This window comes from Sceloporus occidentalis, unplaced genomic scaffold, assembly GCF_023333645.1.
Source record: "Sceloporus occidentalis isolate IW3139 unplaced genomic scaffold, rSceOcc1.0.p SCAF_3, whole genome shotgun sequence".
Classification (NCBI taxonomy): Eukaryota; Metazoa; Chordata; class Lepidosauria; order Squamata; family Phrynosomatidae; genus Sceloporus; species Sceloporus occidentalis.
In genome coordinates, this window is record NW_028316983.1 from 4,471,449 (window position 1) to 4,496,345 (window position 24,897).

The 24,897-nt window shown below is 44.3% G+C and overlaps 2 protein-coding genes across 6 annotated transcripts in view; one reads left to right on the top strand and one right to left on the bottom strand.

Moving 5' to 3' along the window:
- SDCBP2 (syndecan binding protein 2) overlaps window positions 1-14,034 on the top strand; it is a 30,732-nt gene extending 16,698 nt beyond the window's left edge. For both annotated transcript variants that reach the window (XM_089518442.1, XM_089518441.1), the window contains 6 exons: window positions 2,538-2,647; window positions 3,810-3,971; window positions 6,010-6,185; window positions 7,554-7,725; window positions 10,832-10,923; window positions 12,549-14,034. In XM_089518442.1, coding sequence (XP_089374568.1) covers window positions 2,538-2,647; window positions 3,810-3,971; window positions 6,010-6,185; window positions 7,554-7,725; window positions 10,832-10,923; window positions 12,549-12,603 — 767 coding nt within the window. In that variant the 3' untranslated portion in view covers window positions 12,604-14,034. The remainder of the gene's footprint in view (window positions 1-2,537; window positions 2,648-3,809; window positions 3,972-6,009; window positions 6,186-7,553; window positions 7,726-10,831; window positions 10,924-12,548) is intronic.
- Window positions 14,035-20,304: 6,270 nt separating this feature from the next.
- Window positions 20,305-24,897, bottom strand: part of SNPH (syntaphilin) — a 63,599-nt gene continuing 59,006 nt past the window's right edge. For all 4 annotated transcript variants that reach the window (XM_089513505.1, XM_089513504.1, XM_089513502.1 and 1 more), the window contains one exon: window positions 20,305-24,132. In XM_089513505.1, the coding sequence (XP_089369631.1) occupies window positions 22,890-24,132 (1,243 nt within the window). In that variant the 3' untranslated portion in view covers window positions 20,305-22,889. The remainder of the gene's footprint in view (window positions 24,133-24,897) is intronic.

A 24,897-nucleotide genomic window follows, 5' to 3' on the forward strand; every position in this document is an offset into this window, starting at 1 on the left:
GAACCTGAAGCAGTGGATTCAAATGACAGGAAAAGAGATTCCACCTCAACATCAAGAAAAACTTCCTGATGGCAAGAGCAGTTTGACAGTGGAACACACTCTCTCTGAGTGTGGCACAGTCTCCTTCTGTGGAGGTTTTTAAGTAGAGGCTGTGTGTTCATCTGTCACAGGGAGTGCTTTGATGGTGTCTTCCTGCATGGCAGAAGGAGGCTGGACTGTATGCCCCTTGGAGTCTCTTCCAACTCTATGATCATTGGACACATATTGACTAGGATGGGTGGAACAGGCCATAACTCAGAAGCAGCCATTTTGTGGGCCTGTCAAATGATTATGGAGATTATCACATTCAGACTGGGCAAGGTTGGGATTGATCTTCCGTCCTTATCCCATCTATGGGGGGGGGGGGAAATGGCACAAAAGCCTTTCATATCGTACGCGCTGATCCTTTCATTATCCTGTCATAGAAGTGACATTGCATTAATGTGAATTCCCATTAATGCAAAATGCTGGGGCAATCCCACTTCAATGATGGGACAATGACAGGATTAGCATGATGTCATTTTAAAAGCTTTTGTGCGATCGCTGTCACTTATACTTTCCAGATGGGACAATGTCTGGATAAGCTCGACTTCATATGAAAGTCCTTCCCGTGATCACATGGGAAGGACAGAACAGGGATGTCCCGTCCCCCGTGTGATAATCTCCTATGAGGCAGTTTGTGAGTGGGGTGGTGAAAAAGAGACTGTGCTTCTGGGGAAACACAATAGCTGTGGTTCCAGTGGAGATAGACAAGTACTGTGGAAGGGATTGCAAGCAGATGGGCTAAACATCTGAATGAAACTGCTATAGACAGGGTCCCAGGAGCACAGTCACAAAAATTGACATTGCTTGCAACAGCCAGGACATCATTAGGGAGGTGCAAGGAGTGCAGACTGCACTGGGTGACACCTCAGAGAGGGATATCACCTGTGTGCTGGTGGGAAGGGGCTGCCTTCTGGGTCTGGCAAGTCTGCTGGCTGAGTGGGAAAACAAGTCTCTTCCTTCTTTGTTCACCAGCAGCTCTGCCAGACCTGGAAAAGGTTGTGGGGCAGCAGGAGAAGCCCACCTCCACCAGCAGCCACTGGTAAGACTGGACTGCCTTCCAGGTTTGGCTGCTCTGCTCACTTGGTGGTAAAGAGAGTTTTTTGGACAACAGCTCCCACCTCCTTTCCTGCCTTGCCATCAGCTCCATCAGACCTAGAAAAGGTTATTGAAGAGAGGAAACGGGGTATTAAAAAATGATCCATCCGGAGACTGAAGTTCCTGGAAATGTCCCAGTCCAACCGCCCAGAGGCAACAAGGAGGCTGGCCGGGACATTGTTGCATGCCATGACGAACTCCTGGAGGAACTCCCATTGCCAAATGGTGCATGGCCTCCTTTGGGACTTGCAAACAAGACAGGTAGACTGGAACAACCCGGGACACAGACAGTCCCTTTGGATGCCCCTGTTCACCAACCATCAGTGGCAAGTAGACCAGTGTGTTTCTTTTCCATGGTGGCTCGACCTACTCCTGAAATACCATTGATCTGGTGGCCCCAAGCCTGCAGATTACAACATGAATTACTGCACTGAGATGGAATCAACCTTAGTGATGCCACTATGCACCAGGCTACATTATTTGACAATTCCTCACTACCAGTTGGATGCAATCTGAATCACTGATGCTCCAAAGATCTCTGTGGTAACATCTGGTAGACCATGAAACCAATATATTACAGGAGCTGTAGTTGCCACCCCATCATTAAATAATTATCTTCGAATTTGGCTGTGTGTTGAACAGGTGACTCCTTGCCGCGTGAACTGCCTCCATTGCAAAATTGCTACTTGAGTTGAACTTGGCTTATTCTCAGGTTTCAGCCATGGTGAATTTGGAATAACTCATTCCCTCATGGATGCTGTCCCTTGAACCCACAGAAAGTGGTGAACACTATTGCAGACAGTCATAAAGTTCTGGTTGACTGGAAGTGATGGCAAGTCACATTTTACCTTTTTCTGGGACTGTTCCTTGGCTGTTTTGGATTGGTCCCCATGAACCAGTCTTTACAGCCAAAACTGTACCATTTTTGTCTGGAAAAAGAATTCAATTTTTTCATGGTCTGGGGGACATTAAATTAAATATCTATCTTCTAATTATCTTCTCCCTCTTCTAAGGGAGACCACACAGGACTCCCTTGAGGGTCACATTCAGCCTGAAGGCTGCATGATTTCCAGACTTTGGATGTATCCACACTTCAGAATTAAAGCAGTTTGACACCACTTTAACTGCCATGGCTCTACCCTACAGCATCCTGGGATTTGTAGTTTGGTGAGCTATTTAGCCTGGAGAGCTCTGGTGCATCACCAAACTACAAATCCCAGGATTCTGTAGAATAACATCAAGATGGTTAAAGTGATGGCTACACCCTTCCTTTCTGGTAAAAGCCAAAACTGACCTTCCAGAATCCAGTATACAACCTCTTCTCTGAATTAACACTAGCTTCTTCCTTTTCTTTTCAGACCCACCTGTTTTGTATCCAAATCTTGCTGAGCTGAATGACTACATGGGCCTCTCACTTTCCAGTGAGGAGGTCCAGAAGAATTTGGGACTTGTCCCAGTGGGCAGCAATGTAAGTGTTTCTGAGTGCAACCTGGAATGCCTCTTTTCATGGACTCACAAGGGTGTGTTTGCTCAGGTGTATTGCATACAGGGAAATCCCACCTCAAGTTCAGCCTTGTAATACAGCTGTACCCGAGACTTTTATTTCCACCAAAAATAATACAGTAAAGGAAATAGGAAAAAATAAATCACTGGGAACCGATGATATCCCAGTTAAATTGCTACAATGCCCACAGATAGATGCAACTTTAGTGCTAACTGAAATATGCCAACAAATATGGAAAACAAAGAAATGGCCAACAGACTGGAAATGCTTGATATACATACCAACCCATAAGAAAGGAGATACAAAAGACTGCTGCAGCTATAGGATAATAGCACTAACCTCACATGCAAGCAAAATCATGCTCAAAATTCTGCAGCATAGACTCCAACCATACATGGAGAGAGAAATCCCAGAGATCCAGCCAGGGTTCAGAAAAGGAAGGTACACTAGGGACCACATTGCAAACATGTGATGGCTAATGGAGCGCACCAAAGAATGCCAAAAAAGAATCAGCATGTGTTTCATAGGCTACAGCAAAGCATTTGATTATATAGATCATGAAAAGCTATGGAACGCACTCACAGACATGGGGATGCCACTGCATCTGATAGTCCTGATGAGGAATCTGTATCAAGGAAAAGGGGCCACCATCAGAACAAAATATGGGGAAACAGAGTGGTTCTCAGTAGGCAAAGGGGTCCGGCAAGGCTGCATCCTATCACCCTACTTGATTAATTTATATGCTGAAAACATCATAAGAAAAACAGAATTAGAATCAGAAAAAAGGAGGATTAATGCTAGGAGGAAGCAACATCAACAACTTAAGATATCTGGATGACACCATAATATTAGCAGAAGACATCCAGAAATTGGATCAGTTAATAAGGAAGGTCAAAGATGAAAGTGCAAAGACAGGTCTGATGCTGAACATGAAGAAAACAAAAATAATAACCACAGAAAGAATACACAAATTCAATCTAGACAACAGGGAAATTGAAATAGTTGAAGAATAAAGGAAAGAATGAAAAAACTTTTGTTCTGGACGGTCTCATAAGTATCTGTCTTGAGCTGGGAACAAAATTAATTTGGTTCTTTCACTCTTTCATTGTGCAATGTTCTTTTGTAGGCTGTGGTTCCAGCATCCTCTGGACAAGGCATGATGGTTGCTCCAGTGACAGGAAGTAACTTGGGGGTACGCCGGGCAGAGATCAAACCGGGGCTGCGGGAAATCCATCTCTGCAAAGATGAGCGCGGGAAGACCGGGCTAAAGCTGAGGAACATTGACAAGGTGAGCTTTGAGGTTTGGCTTGTTTGGCAGAAACCCACAGTAAGGTCTCTTTCAGACTAAACTATTATAGCACATTGATGCTTTAAAGGCTGTGGCTCCATCTGTCATAATCCTGGGCTCTGTAGTTTCTTGGCACACAGGAGCACCAAGACAGCACACCTCTGGAAGTAATTAGGTAGGGAAAGGCTGTTTTACATTAATGTTTCAACTCTTTAACAGGTATTTAGAGGAATGCTGTCTTTGACCACTGACTTTTTATGGTGCTGGTAAGGCTAAGAGCCACCAGTAGACTTACCACTTGGAAATTTGTAGCACCTTTGAGACTTAACTATGTGAAAGAAGTTGTAGCATCAGCTTTCTTTGTCTAAGACTGCATCTGCATGGCTCAGTGCTATGGAAAAATGTAGTTGTGTGAGACATTTAGACTGTCAGTGAATTCAGTGCCACAACAAATACAGTTCCCAGAACTCCATAGCACTGAGCCATGGCAGTTAAAGTGGGGTCATTCATAAGTGGATTATTTCTTCAGGCTGCATCTGCTTCCTCAAATGGAAAAGCTTATGTTACAACTTCTTTTGCACAGTTAATCTCAAAAGTGCTACAAACTCCCTTTGCATACTGAAATTGCAGACTAACAAGGATATGTCTCTCAATTCTACTCCCATCTGGGAATTTGTTTGATCTTCTTTTAAATCCAACTAAACACACAGCAAAAATGCTTGCCTGGATTTGATCAATCTGCATTGGGTGAAGAGGAGGACATTCCTTCTGTTCTCTGAGTCTGTGGTGAGGCTGATTTCATGACTCAAAAATGTCTGTCTCAAAAGAAATGTTCCATCAAAGCTGAAAGGTTTCAGATTTTTTGTTTGTTCCCAAAAGTTAGCATGACACGCTGGCGGAAACAGATGCATTGTGTTTTGAGGATCCAGTAAAAGTCAGATGACTCTACAGCCTGGGAGAAATTCTCACTCCATCCTTGTGGATTTGCACGCTAGGAAGTCAGTGTTGTTGTACCTCTAGCCTAGTAGATTTCAGTGGGTCTTGCTTTGCCTTTTGGAAGAGACTGGAGGAGAGGCAAAAGAAAGAAAAGCGGGGGGAGAACATAAGATATGAACTTGAGCTAACCATGTCTCCAAAAAGGTTATATGTTTATCTCATTTATACCCTGCCTTCTCCCAAAATGGGGACTCAAAGGGGCTTACAAAATATGTTTTTCTGAAGTTGAATTCTGTAAAATAGATGTACCTAAAGCAGCGAACTCTGATGATCATTGAACAACAGATGATAGAGGAATCATACAAAGTTGGAAGGGGCCTCATGGGCCATTGAGTCCAGCCCCCCCCCCCCCCCACTAAGTGCAGGATCTCCAGCTAAAACATCTCTAGAGAAAGTAGCTGTCCAACCTCTTTCTGAAAATATCGAGAAGGAGACACCATTAGCTCTCTAAGGAATTGGTTCCATTGTCAAACTGTTCTTACCATCAAGACGTTCTTTCTCATATTCAGTCACAACCTACTCTTCTATAACTTAAAACTATTAGACCTGACGGTCCTGCCTTCTGGGGCACCCTCTTATTTCTCCTTCGTGCTCTCACTGTAGTTTCCGCTTCACTTTCTAAAATCGTAGTTTATCTTCATATGGTTCTTCCTTGAATGAATCTATCAACCTTTTCCCCTCTTTTATTTACTTCTTCTATGTATTGTTTCCATAGTCTTTTCATTTCTACTTGATCATATAATGGGTTCCCTTCTAGTCGATCGCATCCCCACTCTTGTTTTAAATTTCCCTTTGATTTCTTGGCTCTTGTGGGAGAGTTCTCCCTTTTTGTTGTCATCTTCTTTCTCTGCATTATTATAGTAGTTCTCTCCTGCACTAAACTGCATTAATGCTGCACTGTAGATGCAGCCTACCTCTGAGATCATTCATTCAATGGGGTGTCTCAATATGTCAAGAAAATTTCTTTGCAGCGTGTCTCAATGCTTTAATGTGATGCCATTGAGAGATTGTTTTTTGACAAGCTGGTGTCCTTTTCTTGCAGGGCTTGTTTGTGCAGCTGGTCAAGGCCAACTCTCCAGCGTCCCTGGTGGGGCTGCGTTTTGGGGATCAGATCCTACAGATTGATGGGAAGGATTGCGCCGGATGGAACACAGACAAGGCCAAGCGCGCACTGAAGAAGGCCTCCCCAGAGAAGATTGTCATGGTGGTTCGTGACAGGTGAGGACACAGGAATGGGAACTATTCTGCATTGCTCACCTAAATGGCCCCAGAACCTAATATGAAGAATCCTGTCCCTGTTATATCCTGCAGTGGGAACTTGGCAGCCCTCCAGATTAGTTGTAGACTGCAACTCCTAGCATTCTTGCACATTGACTATATTAGAATACTCTCCCACATTTCAGAGACCAAAACCAAGACACATGTGGCCAAACAAAGTCAGACTGCAGTGAATCTATCAACAATTATAGATTAGAATCATAGAGTTGAAAGAGACCACTAGAGCCACCCAGTCCAACCCCCATGCCATGCAGAAAGACAAAATCAAAGCACCCTTCACAGATGATCATCCAGCCTCTGCTTAAAAACCTGCAAAGGAGGAGACTCCACCGCTCTCTGAGGGAGTTTGTTCCACTGCCAAACAGCCCTTACTGTCAGGAAGTTATTCCTAATGTTGAGGTGGAATCTCTTTTCCTGCAGCTTGCATCCATTGCTCCTTGTCCTACTCTCTGGAGCAGCAGAAAACAAGCTTGCTCCATCCTCAGTATGACACCCCTTCAACTTATACAGGGCTATCATATCACCTCTTAATTGTCTCTTCTCCAGGCTAAACATCCTCAGTTCCCTAAGTCTTTCCTCATAAGGCATGGTTTCCAGACCTGTCACCATTTTGATCACCCCTTCTTTAGATACCTTCCATCTTGTCCACATCCTTCTTAAATTGTGATGCCCAGAACTGGACACAGGATTCCTGTTCTCACGGTATTCAAATTGGTTTTAGTGCTGTCAGTACTTTAATTCTATTTTAATGTTGATCTTCTATATTTAAAATTGTTGTATGCCTTCAAATCATTTCCAACTTATGGTGACACTATCGTGGGGTTTTCTTGGCAAGCTTTGTCCATAGGAGGATTGCCATTGCCTTCCTTTAAGGCTGAGAGAGTGTGACTTGCCCAAGGTCACCCAGTGGGTTTCATGGTCAAGCTGGGAAATGAACCCTGCTCTCCAGTGTTGCACTCAAATCACCGGGCCACGCTGGCTCCATTGTATTGTATTTATTTCAGTGTACAAACTGCTTTTAAAACTGGGTTTTGGGAGAGAGATGGACTATAATTTATTTATGTATTTATTTATTTCATTGGTATGCTGCATTTCTCCCAGGAGGGACTGAAGGTGGCTCTCAGATAAAAACATTTAAAAAATTCAGACAATTCAAAACAATTGAAATAATCTATGAACAATATAAATAAAGATAACAGCAGCTGTCCCAGGCTTTGTTGCAAAGGCTATGGCATTATGCTTTGCAAAGAAAGAAATGACTGAACCTGAACTGGACCTATTTCCTTATTTCCTTTCTTTTCTTGGCAGACCCTTCCAGCGGACGGTGACCATGCACAAAGACAGCACCGGCCATGTGGGCTTTGTTGTCAAGAAAGGGCAGATTAACTCCCTGGTCAAGGGCAGCTCTGCCGCTCGCAATGGACTCCTCATCAACCACTACATCTGTGAAGTGAATGGGCAGAATGTCATTGGCATGAAGGTGAGCATACATAGAGTGACACAGGAAAGCAGCCTTCTTCTTTCCACCAAACCTAATGCCTTCTAGTTGTTTTGCACTACAAGCCCCAGCGTTCCTAATCATTTGCATTATAGCTGAGGTGGCTGATGGGAGCTGAAGTCCAAAATATCTGGGAAGTACTCAGTTGCATGGACAAATCCATGGACGTTATCACATGGGGCAAAATTGGAAGTTTAAAGTGTGGCCAATGCAGGGTCATCCAGGGCTTAGGGATAAATTCACAGCTGCTTTTCACATGACGCTGCATGCAGTCAGAGGAGATTGCAGGGAGAATGTGAGGTCAATCAGGAAATAAGTAAATTTGCAAAACTACCGGATTTACGTTTCCATTTTGCTTGTGAATTGACTCTTCTCATGTAATGGCTGCCATGTGAAAAACCAAGGCTCCAGATGACTTTGTTTCCTAGGGTGCCTTGCTGTGCCAAAGAGGGAGAATGCTCTGGTCCCTTGAAGGGATGCACACACACATTCCCTGCTTTAGGCTACCTAGCTGCTTTTCCTCCTCTAATGAAGGGCACATCTGCTGGGAGAAGGCAGAGGGAGGATGCCTTGGAAGTCCTCCTGGGCAGGAGGGAGAAATGGGGGACACGTCTTGGAAAAGGAGGGCATGGAATCAGGCTTATGGACCCAGTCCTCTCTTTACTCTCTCTTGTGTGTGTGTGTGTGTGTCTGGTTTTAGAGTTTGCAAAGGGAGAGAGAGGGCATTTTGGAAGGCCTCCTGGAGTCAGGAGAGAGAAATAGAGGACATGCCTTGGAAAAGGAGGACATGGAATCAGGCAGGTTTATAGACCCAGCCCCCTCCTCTCTCTCTCTCTCTCTCTCTCTCGTGTGTGTGTGTGTGTGTGTGTGTGTGTGTGTGTGTGTGTGTGGTTTTAGGAGTTTGCAAAGGGCATCCTCATTCTGCCTTTCTCTGAAACACCTTTGGGGCTTCTGTGGCAAAGACGATGCCCCTGGTATCCCCTCCCCTCCCCAGAGCATGTGTGTGTGTGTGCACTTGTGGAAATGACACTTTGGAACATGCTCAGAGAAGGTATTTCTAAGCAGGCAATGAAGTTGTGTTTGTCTCCTTTTGATAGCCAAATCCACCTTGGACCCACTTTAATGTGCTTTTAACCCCTTGTTCTACTGTGTGTGATAACCAATAGCAAATGGGATTGCTTTTCTGGGATGCCACCACTTTAAACATTTTTAAAGGCCTATGTTTGGGCATGGGTGGGGAGAGCAAAGCATGCTATGAAGCACAGTCCACACTCCAGTGGTGTCACTATGCTTGGTGTCACCCAGTGCAGTAACTCATGGTGTTGGCCCCCCTCCATTGAACTCCTCCCATTTTGCAGCATATAGAATCCTTAGTAATGCTTTACTAATGTTACTCATAAATCATAATTTCAGTATACCACTGAATGTAATGCTAATAGTTCTGACATAATCAACTAGCAAAATTAAAATTATACCTTCAAATTACAATATCATGTGCACAACCTAAATGTATTTACACATACGCGGTGAAGATTTGGTTAAAATGTGATGTCAATTTTTTTTAAAAGAATAAAAATTTCAAAAAATTCTTTTTTAAAAAAATTAAAATTTTGAAATTTGAAATTTAAAACATTTTGGGGCCACTCCTTTCTCCTCCCACTGAGCTCCCCCCCCCCACTTCCACCATCTCTTAAAACATTTTAAAGGGAAGCAGATGAATGCCACAGCCTGTTTTTGCCAAAATGTAGGTGTTTGAGGAGCAGTGCTGTCACCCCTTTTAGGATGTCACCTGGTGCGGTCCACACCCCCAGAACCCCCTCCCCAGTGACGCCACTGCCACACACATGTGTGAATATCCAAATTTCCCAATAAAAACTGGGATAAATGCCCATCACCCCCCCCCCCTTCCTGGATGAAAGCCCTGAGATCATGAAAAGGTCCAGATTTGGCCCCAGTCATCCCATATGTTATTTGGACAGCTCACTGTGAAAACTTGGGGAGATCATTTATATGGCCCATATAGCCAAGCCCTGACAAGGTCTTTGTGTTTTTATTTGGATGTATACTCTGTGCCCCTGTGGTTGATGCTTAATCCATTCTGCTTTATGAGCTCCTCAGGGAGAGCCCCTTGTGACATCACCCCTATGGCATCACCGGGGCTTGCCCCCTCTGACATAACAAGGGGTTTTCCCTAGGGCTGAGATTTCAGCCTCAGAAAGCAGGGGCTGGGACGGCCATGGACTGGCAATTCTATTTGCAGTATCTGTCTTCAAATAAGCATCCTTCTGACTTTGCTCATGGTTCTGCCACACAAGAAGAGGACTTGGCAGCAAATTCATTATAATGGCGCAGAGCTATGTGCTTGAGAAAGCTCTCTCTCTTTTTGGAATGGGTGGTGGGCACATTTCTGCAAGATGTCTCAGCTAGGCAAATAACCTATTTATGACCATATATAATTTATTGTATATATGCTAGAAATTGTAGTAAAAAACTGCATCGATTTATCCATGGGTCAATGTAAGCACGGTACTTTAATTCTTATAAATAGGAACCATCCCCTGGTGAAGGGCAAGAGTGTAATCTGTCCTGGAAGCATTGATGCCCTGTCTCTACTCTCCAGCCTTTAAGTGAACACAGTTATGATGCCTGCCAGAGTTTTGTAACTTTTGTGACTCTGTTTTCCTTTGCTTGATCTTGTAAATCTTTTATTACATACTCCTAAATTTTATTCACACTTTATCCATATCAAAATTCATAATTTTGGCCCCCAAATATGCCCCTCGCTTATACAGGAGGTCAAATATATACATATAATATGAAGTTGAAGTCTTTCACCGCCAGAATCCATAGTTCATTGTGGGGTTTTTGGGCTAAGTAACCATGTTCTGGAAGAGTTTATTCCTGATGTTTTTGCCAGCATTTGCAGCTGCCATCTTTCTTTGAAGATGCCAGCCACTGATGCTGGCAAAAAGTTGCTAATAAACTCTTCCAGAACATGGCCACTTAGCTTGAAACCCCCACAAAAAGAAAAAAGAAAAGAAAAACAACTATTTATACAGTATTTATGAACCTCTTCTTCTTCTTCAAGGACAAGGAGATCAGCGATGTCTTGCTGAATGCGGGGAACATCATCACGCTTACCATAGTCCCTGCGGTGATCTATGAGCATATGATCAAAAAGTAAGTGTCCAGGAGAAGCTGGGCTAGCAGAATGGATGCGTGAGCATATCAGGAAGGACCTAATTCTTATCTCATTTTGGCTAGGAGCTCATAATGTATGTATTTATTGATTCATCTGTCTGGGGCTTTCCAGGTGATGTGCATATGCACACATGCTCACTCACTTACAAAAGAGAAGAGTATACAGGTTAAAACCTATTTTAAAACCAACTAAAGACCACATGAAAGTATATAGTATGAGCTTCTCACAAGAGGTTTACCAGGAATGGAGCCAGCCTGACTTCTCTTAGGAGGGAGTTTCACAGTCAAGGGGCGCTACCAAGAAGGTACCTCATGTACTCACCAGCTATGTCTCCCAGGATAGTGGGACACACAAATGGACCTCTCTTGGACATCTAAAGTCCCAGGCAGACTTGTATGAGAAGCAGTGGTCTTTCAGATAGCCTGGCTCCAAGCTGTTTAGAACTAAGCCAAAAGATGACTAAACTAAGGCTGTCCTACTTTGGCCACAGCAAGACAAGGCATAACTAGAAAAGACAATAATGTTAGGAAAGGTAGAGGGTAGAAAGAGAAGAAGGTAGAAAGACAGGAAGAGAACACATACTAGGTGGATAGATTCAATCAAGGAAGCCAAGGCCCTGAGTCTGCAAGATCTGAGAAGGGCTATAAAAAACAGCTTCATTTATATACCGCTTCATACTGAACTAACAGTGTCTAAGCAGTTTACAAAGTGTAGGCCAATTGCCCCCAACAATCTGGGTACTCATTTTAGCGACCTCCTCAGAAGGATACAAGCCTAAGTTGAGCTTGAGCTCTTTTGCTGGTCTTGAACTTGCAACCTTATGGTTTTGAGTGAGTGGCCGCAGGACAGGCCTTTAGCCACGGATCCACCAGGGCTCCTGTTGAGGATAGGAAGTCTTGGAGGGGTCTCATTCACAAGGGCATCAACTGCAGAGTGGTTGAGGACAGGGGTCCAAAGTAGCCATGTCACTATCCCTCAGGTTAGTCTCCTTTGAAATATAATAATGACAACTTCAGAAGAGCCCTAGCAAATCAGACCAAGGGCTCTGATTCCATTTTCCAACAGAGGTAAGCCAGATAACATCTAGAGAATCCACAGGCAACGAACAAAAACTTCACTCATCTTTCCTGTATGCCCCTGAGAAGCTAGTTTTTTAGTGATATACTGCATCTGAAACTGGAGGATCCTTTTGGTCAGAATGGATGGTATTAGGTAACAGCCAGAATCCATTGTGCAAAAATATACAGTGGGCCCTTTGTATCTGCTGGGGTTTGGTTCCAGGACCATCCATGGATACCAACATTTGTGGATGTTCAAGTCTCATTAAGTACAATGACATATTCAAATGATGTCCCTTATATAAAATGGCAAAATCAAGACTTGCTTTTATGAATTTATATAGTTTTAAAAACACTTTCAAGCCGTGGATGTAGATATGGAGGGCTGGCTGTACTTCCTTTTAGCTCTCAAGTTTATTGCTAGTTTGAATGATTCAAAGTGCTGCTGTTATGTGCTTTTTTGAGTGATTTTGGAGCAATGTTATAACTCAGTTTGTTGGACACTTGTAAAAACCTGGCTAATTTCATTTCTCTTGTCTCCTAAGGCTTTCGAGTGGGTTAATAAAATCTTCCATGGATCATTCAGTCCCTGATGCTTAAAATGGCAGAAGACCTTTCCTCCTTCCATCTCCTCTCTTTTCTGGCATGATGGACTCCACCAGAAGGACTCTTGAAACTGTTCTCTCTCCCCATTTGGGACTATTGGGGGGTGAAGAAAGGCAAAGCCACTCCTTAAAAACCGGCCAATTCCTTGAGGGCAATGGGGTTTCTAGAGACTGGCAATTGACCCATGTTTGAATCTTGTGGTTCTGTGGAACTACTATGTTATGGCTTCTAGGGGAAGTTCAATTAATCTCACAAATGGGGCTATCCCTCCTGCTTGAGAAAGTGACAAACATTGACAGTGTGGTGTAGTGGTTACAGTGTGGCACTAGGACTTGGAGGATTCATTTCAAGTCTCCACCAAGCCATGGAACTCACTGGGCCACCTTGGGCCCAGGCCCACGTTCTCTGTCTCTCAGCTGCACCTACCTCACAGGGTTGTTGTGAGTAAAAAGTGGGGAGGAGGAGAACCAAGTGGGCCACCACGAACCTATTGGAAGAAAAGGTGGGATTTGAAGGTAATGAATCAATAAGAAAAGAACTGCAGTTTATCTGTTGCAACTCAGCTTACCTTCTGTTGCCTTTTCACATAGACAAACAATCCTTCCTAAATCTTGCGTTGTTTACTCCTTTCTCCTTTTTCGTGGGACACAGGGACTAGAATCCTTGGGGTCCAGTGCTGGGTTTCAAGCCGATAGATACAACACGGCTCTGTGTTCAGGGTCTCCTTTTAAATCTAAATTAAATGCTTTTACTAAAATACTTACCAGAACAAAGCTGTAATTTTATTCCCTAATTTTGTTTTTTTAAAAATATTTTTGTTCACATGGATCTCAAGTGTTTCTACAATTTTCTGAGCACCTCCAGATTTTTTAGATATTAAAGAAGAGTCTAGTTCCAGTTGTTATATATAAACAGAGTGATTGAAGGGGATCACTTATTGTGACTCCATGCATCTGAGGAAATAGACCAAACTAGTTTATTAACCCATATATAGCTAATATATAACTTCTATAACTTCTTTTCCACAGTTAGTCTCAAAGGTATAGACTGATATTCCAGATTAACGTGCCTATGTCTCTGAATTATTGTGACTGTTGGCTTAAAAACCCATCATGCAATACATCCCACTGCTATTAGTTTTGAGTAAGGAAATGAAGTAAATAAATAATAAGTAAGTAAGTGGTTTTACTTTTGTGACCTAAACAGTATAATTCACCAACCCTGGGAGACCATCAAAAAGGAAGTGGCCACTTTTTAAAAAATCCAGTGCTTTGGAGAAAGGATCAGCTGGGAAATGGAAAACTTCTTTAATCAATAACTTTACAGATAATTGAATTCTGGATGTAAGTTAATGATGAAATTCCAATGGAAGGCAATCAGGTTGAAAACATTTGTAATTAAAAATAAACAAAACAATAATTACGCTCCCCCTTTTATTAGAAAATGTCTAACTTAGTTTCTAACTGAATTGATTTTAATTAGTTAGGAGCTTATTGCCCAAGGCTAGTAAAGTGTCCAGATAATACGTTGTTGCTTTTCCATCATCATAGCTTGGGAGACCATTGTAAAGCAGTTCTTTTTACTTGCTAAACAACAACAGCAACAACAACAGTCTGTTGTTGTTGTTGTTGTCATCAGCAAATAACACAACAACAAGCCCTGACCACCTCCTGGTGCTAGACCACAGAAAGCAGACACCTTCAGAGACCCAAACAGACATTTTTATTACAGCCACCGAACAGACAAAGTTTACAGGACAGTGGAAATTAAATCTCAAGAAGATTATACAGCTTCTAAGTTCCGTATTTAAAAATATATAGATTCTTTTTTCTTCTTCTTCCTTTCAAATATAGTCATACATTTATTTCTCGGCAGAGCTTTGGATAGTCTAACGGACGTGTACACAGATCCACAATTACATTGCACAAGAGGCTGATCTTCCTTGTGTTCCTACATGACTTGCCACTTTCTCCACCAAAATCCTCACTCTTTCACTACCCAAACACTGCACTTCACAAGTTCAAACAGATAGGCACAACCACCACCATCTTTCTGGCTAAAACAATCAGGAAAAAAGCCGACCCCTTTTCCTCTCCTTGGCTGAGCTCCTCCACGTGGGACAAGTGTGTCAGGAGGTGGTGGCCTTTTAGTTGCTGGAGTCCTCAGGGTTTTGAGAACTATCCAAATGACACTTCTGTTGCCCAGACTATTCCCTTGGGGTTTCTGGCACCCTAGTTTTTAAAAACCTTTTGGAGGGGCTGATCCAAGAAACTGTTACAAATAGCCCCCCAAAAAGAATGGAGGAAATTCTCTCTTGAGAACCTATTCTTCTTCAGACCGTCTTTTTCTCCCCTTCTCCATCTGCATGAGCTATTTTGCCCTTGGACAGACAAACTGATATTTGCACATCCCCTTGAGTACTTTTGCCTCTGGATGCTTCCAATTTGGAGCGCAACACAATATTGTAGTGACCTAACCAGCAATGTGGATTCTTTACTTCTGGTGTGACCATGGATTTTGCTCTTTAGGAGGGTTTGCGACTCAGTGTCCCACAAAACCACTCTCCTTTCTGTGCTTGTGAGAATGATTTGTGTAGCCGGTTCACCACTGCTATAATTTTGTGTCCAAAGTGAAACAAGCAGAGGTTTTCCAAATGTGCTGTGAATGCATGAGGTTCCTCCTTGCACAAACTGGCCTCTCTGTCATGCAAGCTGAAGGCTGTGTGTGTGTGGATGAGTGCAAATTGTGAAACTGGCACAAAGCTGTATGACAAGGGGTGTGTGTGCTGTGTGTTACCTGGCATTGTGCTGCATGCAGTTGGGTCTTAAGGCAAGTTAAGATCCAACTCTCAAAGTGGCTTTGAAATGTTTAAGGGTATGACTGGTCAATCCTTTCCCATGGCCTCACCCCACCCATGTAGTGACTACCACTGGTGACCACAGGAGCCAACCTGGGCTGGCTGCTAGGGCTCTTTCTCCCAAGTTACTTAACTTTTCACCTGCTCTCCCAGTCATGCAAGGAGGAAGGATTGTGGGACGGCAATGATACAGCACTTTTAGCTGCATCTGCACTGCAGAATTAATTGAGTTTGACACCACTTTAACTGCTATGGCTCAATGCTATGGAATCCTAGGATTTGTAGTTCATTGTGGCGTCGGAGCTCTCTGACAGAGATGGGTAAATGCCACAGCATTGCGCCACGGCAGTTATAGCTGTGTCCAGCTGCATTATTTGTGTAGTGCAGATGCAGCCTTCATTCCCTTGCTGTCTTTTGGTGGCATTTGGGTGCATTGGGCCCAGAGAGAGAGACTGGGTGCCAGTGGATGGGCTGCGGTGATTGTGGGAAAGAGGAAAGGATCCCCCTGTGGATGTCTTGCCAGTGCATTTCTCTTACATTAGGGATGGGCAGCTTTGCCCTGTCAAAGGGATGTATGGACTACCAAAAATGCCCGTAACAAAACAAGGCTTAAATTCACTTTTAGTACTGACTAGTGTAGACCTGCTGGATCCAATTTATATGTTAATTCCCCATCCAACCATTGACTGAACAGGATGTCAGTCTATGGCTGCCTCCACACTACAAAATTAATGCAGTTTGACACTGCTTCAGCTGTCATGGTTCCATGGTATGGGATTCTGGGATTTGTAGTTTTGTGAGATATTTAGCCTCCTCTGTCAGAGTGATCTGGTGCCACAACAAACTACAAACCCCAGGATTCCATAGGATGGAGCCATGGCAATTAAAGTGGTGTCAAACTGGATTAATTCTGAAGTGTGGCAGCAGCCTGTAAATCCTGCTGATGCACTGCATTAGTGATTTTCCAGGATCACACAACAGTGATGGGGAAAGCAGACGAAACCTGCCAGCTCTGAGCAGCCCATTTTGCCAATGCCTTCCTTCCTTTATGCTTGTGGTGCCCTTGTGTTGCACTACCGACACCAGTGTGGTGCTCCTACAGGTTTCTGGCCCACATCAGTTGTGGTGCAGTGTCCTATGGACACTTAATAAACATTTGGTGTGGAATCTCAATACATTTCAAAATCAGTTCCTAAATCTCTACTTGTGATAACTTTGTGTCCTTTGCCTTACACTTTTCCACACTATTTCTTGGGAGAGATATTGGAGGGGACATTTCACATAACTTCTCCAGGAGAAGGGCTCACGCAGTTTCTTGGGGGTGGCAATCACTATTAGAAGTCACAGCACGATGGCACCTTTCTTTTCATAAAGGTCTTTGTCTTGTTTTTCCTGTTGCCGCAAGAGGTGGTTGCAGCAACTTGTGCTGGCAACCTGCTCACCATTTTGCATTCTCCACAACAGGTCATACTAGATGATACATATTTATATAAGCAGTGAAAAATGTCGATCGCAGTACTTGATTTCCATCATCTATGCACCTTGCATTTAGCATGCTCTATTTTGTGTGTGGTTGTTAGAAGCTAAATGCAGGCTTAATTTGCAAGTCTGACTGCTGAGGCAGGTTATCAGCTAAAACGGTGAGAGGGAAAACAAGTCAATCTGAGGGATTATGCTTTCCGCCAAACATCTACTTTGACCCAAGGGCTGACACTTAGCATCATGCTAGTGCATTCTGAGGGTGAAATACTAATCACCATGAAACAAATGGAGAGAAAAAATATTTGGAGATGCGGCACAGTGTGCTCCTTTTTTCTAGGGAGAAATGAGAAAGGTCTCAAACATTAATTTATTAATATGTTGCTCTGAAAAATTTCATTTCAGCTCTGAAATAGGACCCAGCATGAGGCCATGCCAACGTGGGCTTCATTCATTGTCTGCCCATCAGCAGGGCATAGTTAGCCTCCATCTCCAATACGTGTCTCTATCATTTCTTCATGGATAAACAAATGCTTGTCATTTGGCCCACTGGAGAAATGTAGGGGAGCAAAGTCCTGAGAGCAAATGACTCAACTCTCCTTGAGACAGATCCTGCACAGGTTTGCATTTTCCAGGGATATTTGCAATATCCAAGCCCACCATGAAGCCTGCTGTGATTATGGCCCCTTCCACTGGGACAGTCTTTGGAAGCAATTGCGGAAGTTTACATTTGTGTTACATTTGTTGGACATTGACCCCTCCAGCATTCAAAGTAAAAGTGTTCTTCCTGAAAGGAAGACAGAGAGTTACTGGCAAAAGTGAGCTGAGTTTGGGGAGGGGGTCGATAACCAGGGCAGATCCCAGGACCCATTTTCTGTCTGTCAAAAAATCCCAGAAGTGGCTGGCACTTTACTTCAAATTTTGAAAACAGAGATGGCTGGAATTCTCAACTGCGGACTACATTCTGTTACTTTATGCATACTTAGATGCATAACAGAAATGCAAAATCATGATAATAAAAAATCCTTTTAGTGAATTGCAAGGATTCATATTGAGTCACCGACAAAAGTCCCAATACGCATCGGCTCCCCATGCACATCACTCATTGTGCCAAATCCCCTTTCCTAGTAACGTTAACAGCAGCCCCTTGCTGAAGATAGACTTTGCAAAACTGCTCAATGCAGTTTCCAATTAAGAAAGAACTAAGTCCCTTTCTGAATTCTGGTTTGTGTTTTTTTACATTATAGGGTGAGAAGGGGCAGTAACCCATTCAAAAGGTGGATTAGTGCTTCTGAACAGGGATGTCACCAGGGGGGTACGGGGGGTGTAGACCACACTAGGTGACACCTCAGAGAGGCATGAACAGCCGGTGGGGTAATCACTGCCATCTGTTCCAAGACCCCCCTGGTCATCCCATCCACCAGCCGGGCCACCTCTGCCATCCATCGGAAGTAGCCACTGGTAGGGGTGGGATGCTGCTGTTGCCTGACAGCTCTTTATGGGTCTGGAGTATGGAAAAGGCTGCCAGGCGGCAGTAGCATTTCACCCCATTGGTCTGCCTGGCATAGAGGAGCCTCTGGGATGTGTGCCAGACAACCTGGGGTCGACAGCATGAGGCACCACACTGGGGACACAAACTCTAATGAAGCCACTGCTCCTGAATGCTTCCAAAAATTGCAATGTACCCCCATTTTTAAGGTCAGGAAAAGCATGGTCTCAAGATTTTGGAGGGCATTTGTGCACAAAAACTGCCTTCGGGGTCATAGCAGGCCTAAAGGCACACTTTGTCTTCCCCTGATTCATTCTCTCGTGCCAGTAACTTCCTGCAACTCAAATCCCTGTGAAAACACACAAAAGAAACCAACCCCACTATATATCTGCCTTCTTAGCAGTGCAGAAATGATACTGTTGGAAATCCATCAGACGGAGCCATCTCTAGGCATGTGATTGTAGATGGAGAGGGGAGCAAAATGAGTGTGTGTCCCCTCCCAAATAAAATTCTGCCCTGCAATGATATTTTCCTTCAGTCCCCAAATTTCTAGCATTGCAAAGAGTGAGCCTGCGCCAATACTCAGGACTTTCATATTTGCTGTGTTCACTTTTCCATGGACACTTTTTGCCATTTGCTCTTTTTCCCCCAGATACCTTAAAATCTATTTCTCAAAGCTCAACTGTAGTTTTAAGTTACTGCAAAGCGGGAAATGTGGGGGCTGAAGGAACATTTCATGGGGAGGGCAGAATTTTTATTTGGGGGGCAATGCCCTCATTTTACTCCTCATTGCTGCTCCTCACATGCACTTTCTCCCCAATGACCAAACCTTGCCATGTTTCAACTCAAGTCACCAAAGGATGCCTCAAGCTGTTAGCCTTTGGGTTTTTCTCCAAAGCTTGTAGGACCAGTGAAAGAAGCAGCTGGCAGAACAGGGAGAGATGGCATCGTCCAGGTGCCCTGCTTTGCCTCTTCAGTTCCAAAAGGGAATTTCTCTGGCCAGCAAGACTAAAGGGCGCTAGCCAATAGAACGTGCAACCACCTGAGGAGGGCTTCAGCCAGAACATTCGTCCAGTAGGGTTCAAGTTTGCCAAAAGTGAACATAGTGCAAAGCGAGACAGAACGAACTTAAGGACTTCTTCACTGCAGCCCCCGGGACAGGGGTGGATGGGTGGGGGCACAGCAGGTTGCGCTATCCGAGGTATATATCTGGCTTCTCTCATTCTCTGCCAAGGCCTCTTCGCTGGATCAGCGTCCAAGGAGTGTGGCATTAAAACCACACCGTTTTTCTTTCCCAGTTGGCAGAGCCAGGGGCAGAGCACAGAGTTCAAAAAGTCTCATGAACATGTTTGGGGATAGTGGTGGTGGGGGGATAGGGACAAGTGACATTTCCGTGGTCGTCAAAAGGTGATTTTGTTTTGCATACCACAATCGTGATCCACTACATTCCACAACACTCTTCAATAGGGAAGGAGGCCGAGCTGCCGAATCCTCTCTTTGTTTTCTTCAACTCCCTCTTCTTTGGAGATCGGGTAAAGAATATAAGTCAAAGTGAGTCCACACTCAAACTGGGCATTTTTTTTTCCAAGTCAAAGGTTGCATATCCTTGGCATTCTCCTGCTTACATTTTGCTTTCTGCAGAGAGCCACACTCAGAAGTTAGGGAAGTTATTGTGTTATAGGAACTTAAAAGAGTCAGGGTTTCACTTGAGGCAAGGATACCTGAACATTTAGGCCTGGAAGATGTGGAATTTGGAAGGGAGTGTTGCTGAGACAGCACAGCCTTCCCTAACAAGCTCTGGCTCATTAGTGTAAATACTTGGATGGACGGATGGGTGGGTAGGTAGGTAGGTAGGTAGGTAGATGATAGATAGATAGATAGATAGATAGATAGATAGATAGATATCCACACCACTTTTCTTCCAGCATGGGACCCATGGAGGCTTACAACATGCAGCTTTGAAAAGCCTTCTGAAAAGTAAATTCACAGCTGAGGCTATGATTTTGGCAGTGGGCCTGAGTCTTAAATTCTAATAAAATAAAATGAAAATAATGGCAGATCACCACCAGGACTCCTATACAACTGAGAGGCTATATATGTTGCTTCTCCTAGCAATTATCTGCCTAGTAATAATTTTATAGCATATGAACTCTCTTCCAATTGCCCACAAAATGACGCTGAAGCTGGCATGGATTGTTCCCAGGGGACAAAATCAAAGTGGTGTGACTTGTTCATTTGACGTTCTCCAAAAAGGGCAGCTTAGCTGCTAGACTGCTTAGACCAGAAAAGCCCAAGGTCAACTAAGCAGGTTGCCAAAGGTGGGAGAGAAAGAGTGCCTTGGATATCTCAGTAACTATGCCAAATAAAACAATCCATCTGCCGCTCGTGGGTGATTTTTAGACACGTACCCAGCAGGTGAGATGTAAAGGAGGGATATTAACTTGAAAAAAGAGGTACCATGTATGACTACGGCATTAACAGACCGCTCCTTGACACAGTCAGAGATGCATGGGTGTAAGGCTTTGCGGAACAAAGATGTGGCATGAAACTGTAGGCATATATGGGCTAAGGAGCTGGAGTGGTCCTTGCCACTTTAGGACTGCTTGGTGGATTGTGGAAATTGACACAATCCTCAGAGCACTGGGTCACCTATCCTGGCATCAGCTAACCCAAACAGCAGTTGTTCACCACCGTCTCATTAATGATAACTAGATATATGGATGGATGGATTGATAGATAGATAGTAGAGCTTAGAAGTTAACTAGTTAAACACAACTCTCTCTCTCTCTCTATGAATGCACACATGCATATGTGCCTTCAAGTCACCTGTTAACTTATGGTGACCCAATGAATTTCACAGGTTTTTCTTAGGCAAGGAATACTCAGAGGTGGTTTTGCCAGTTCCTTCCTCTAAAATCTAGCCTACAGCACCTGGTATTCTTTGACAGTCTCCCATCCAAGGAGTAACCAAAATTAACCTTGCTTAGGTTCCAAGATCAGGTAGGATCGTTGGTTACATTATTATTGTACAGTCAGCCCTCCTTTTCAATGGATATTTTATCCACAGATTCAAGCATCCACGGCTTAAAAATATTCAAAGAAAGTATAATTTCCAATTCACAAACCTTAATTTTGTCATTTTGTATACAGGGCATCATTTTGTTATGCCATTGCATTTAATGGGACTTGAGCATCCACAGATTTTGTTATCCACAGTGGATCCTGGAACCAAACCCCAGGGTTAACAAGGGTCCACTGTAATTCAACATGGAATAATTTCCTTTTTGTAACTTTTATAGTTAAAGAGAAATGGCCTCTGTACTTTTGAGGGATTTTTTTGGAACTATAACTAATTACTTTTTTAAAAACCCAAATAACTTACTAAACTTGGACAGATGGATAGATTATAAGCTGTCAGTGGATGAAGATATATCCTGCCATTAACAGGCAATGCTCCTGGCTTCCTCCTTGCTGTTCCGGAACAGCTGACCTTGCAAGGTAGGGAAGGGGGAAATTTCTGGCTCTGCAGATGTTGCTATACTGCAGCTTCCATCATCATTACTCCCATAAACTACAGTGGCTCTGGGGCTGATGGCAGTTACAGTCCAGCACCATATGGAGGACCATCCTGTAAGGAAAAGAAGTGTGATAAAACAGAGCAAGAGCAGAGAGAGTGATGGCTGAGTGAGGATGAGGTAGACTCAGGATGCAACCACACATGGCACAGTTCTAGGAGTTGGATGCTACTTTTTAACTTCCACGGCTTCATGCTATCCTATGTATTCTGGTAAGCAACTTTGCATTCATCTAGTGGATAATCTTACATACCTCACTTCATCTGACTAGAAATGCCAGACTTCTCTAGGATGGAGCACGGTAGTTAAAGTGGTATCATTGTGCAATGTGGATACACAGTCAGGGTTGGCAGATGAGAAGAGTAGATGAAGGGAAAGAAAGGAGCCAAGCTTGCAGGGGGCTTATTTCAAAATGTCTACAGCACACCTGCAATGGAAAGATGAGAGAGGGAGATTGGCTCATCCAGCAGTTTAGGAAAAATTATTGTACCTCTCCTCAAGTGAAAGGTCAGGACAGTTCCCAGGAGCTGTACCACCAAGTAGACATCCTTTAGCAGGGCGCGGAAGGTTGCCCTTGTCCATTATGGCTGCCTAGAAAAAAATCCGCCATCACCCTGTTGCAGCTTCAGAAACTGTCATTCCCTCTCCCCAGTTATTTGCATAAATCAAGATGCAGCCGGTCAGAAATCTCAAGTTGCCCATGAATAAATAAAACCCAACTGTATCTTTTTTATAAAAAGATCAACAACCCAAACGTTTCAAGTGCGTGAATGGAATTTACAATCAATGGTCAGCAAAATCTGGGCTCTCTTCCTCCCCCTCCCCATAAACTCGTCTCATGTGCGTGCGACACAACTGGCGGCCTAGATGGGAATGGAGATCATGGCTGGGAGCAGGTGCCCCCGGGGCCGGCTACGGAACGGCAGCTGATTTTGCGGATGGAGTGCAGAGCCACCGTGCAACAGCCTCGGAGGAGGGAGCTGATGTTGTAGATGGGTTGCCCCTGCCGCCTCTGGGATCGGCACAGCCAGGCCACCGTCGGCACTGCCGGAACGACCACGGCCAAAAGATCCACAATGAAATGGCGGCTCCAGTATGTTTTGGGTTCCAGCGCGGATGATGCTGAAGGCCCCTCTGGATCAGTTTCAGTCTCCTCCTCTTCTGGGGCACAGACAATGCTCACCGACTGGCTTGTGCTTGAAGGCTGGTGAACAGCAGGGTTGTTGGTTGATCTGGGGACTGTTGGAGAATCCAGCTCTCCATTGGGATTTTCACCCTCTTCCCCAGCGTTGATGAAAACAGCTGAACTGGGGTTGTTGGCTGCTACGTTTGTGGTCCCTGGGAGCTCTTGAGCCTGAGCCTCAGAGTAATTTGCCTCTGTTGCATCCTCAATTTCACAGCTCCAGGCCGACTGGGATTGGGATTGCATGACCTTTTCCAAGATGGTGTCAAGATCCGGCTCATAAGGCACAGCGTCCGTCTGTATGGCTTGCTCCTGCATGCAGCTGGCTTGCACGGCGGCTTCTACGCTCTGCTGGGACCCCATCAGTTTCTCGTAGGTGGAGCTGGTCGGGACCCGGGACCCCAGGGTGGAGTTGGTCTGCAGGGAGGCTTCATCTGTGCCACAGTCCACACCTGAGGATAGGAGGCTGCTCTGGTCCAACAAGTCCGTCCGGCTCAAGGAGTCGTCTGCTGCAGCGAAACCACTGTCTCCCGCGTCCCCCACCGAGATGGTCTGGGAGCCACCAATATTTCTGTCGGTGGCACCTTGGTCACTCAGCTTGGTGTAAGTGGAGCTGCGGGTAAGGGATCGGGCCGGAGAGCCACCTGCTGATTCGGCCGCCCCCTCTTCTTTGACCGTTCCATCCTGGGCAACCTCCATGCTGTGCAACAGCGTCTCCAGTTTCTTGTTCTGGATGTTGATGTCCACAAAGTATTTCTGGAGGCCTTTGTCTTTCTCGATCAGGTTGTTCTTGACCGTGTCGATGACCTGCTTGAGCTGCTTGATCTCCTTCCTGGCTTCCTTCAGGGCCAGCTGGGCTTCTACCCGATGGCACTCCTCCTCAATCCAGTCCTCCTGCATCCTGGACAACTGGGTCTTGAGGTCTTCAATCTCGGCATCCCTGCGGAAGACACACAGGCAGACAGTCACTGCTCTTTCCCCTGTTCTGTATCTATTCCATACTAAAAACAAATCCAAATGTTTGTTTTGTTGTTGTTACTGTGTTAAGTCATTTCCAATTTATGGCAACCCAAGATAAACCAATCATGGGGGTTTCTTGGCAAGTTTCTTCAGAGGGGGTTTGCCATGGCCATCACCTGAGGATGAGAGCATGTGACTTGCCCAAGATCACAGAGTGGGTTTACATGGCCAAGCTGGGATTCAAACCCTGGTCTTAAGAGTCATTGTCCAGCTCTCAAAGCCATGGCAATCCCCCTCTGAAGAAACTTGCCAGAAAACCCCCATGATAGATTTGCCTTAGGTTGCTTGAAGTCAGAAACGATTTGAAGGCACAATGGCAACGACAACTGTTTGTTAACTTTTGTATTTTGTGGATTTTTATTACATATAGATACTTACGAACAGAATTGTTGATGTGTACGTATACAAAATAGCATGTATATAACACATGAACATTACTTAGAAAATCATCAAAATATTTGCGTATAAGTTACAGGATTTTATAGTTATCAAAGAAAAACAAGAGTTTACAGATTTCATAGGAGTGTAGGATGGACAGAATTAATAATTGGTAAGAATATGATGAAGACTTACAATGGAATATTTGGAGAACACATCTGGAGGCAAAGGAAGTCAGTGCTTTTTAAGTCTACATTTGATGTAGAGATGTTTGAAGATTGGATGGGAGGAGATGGATTGGTGTTTT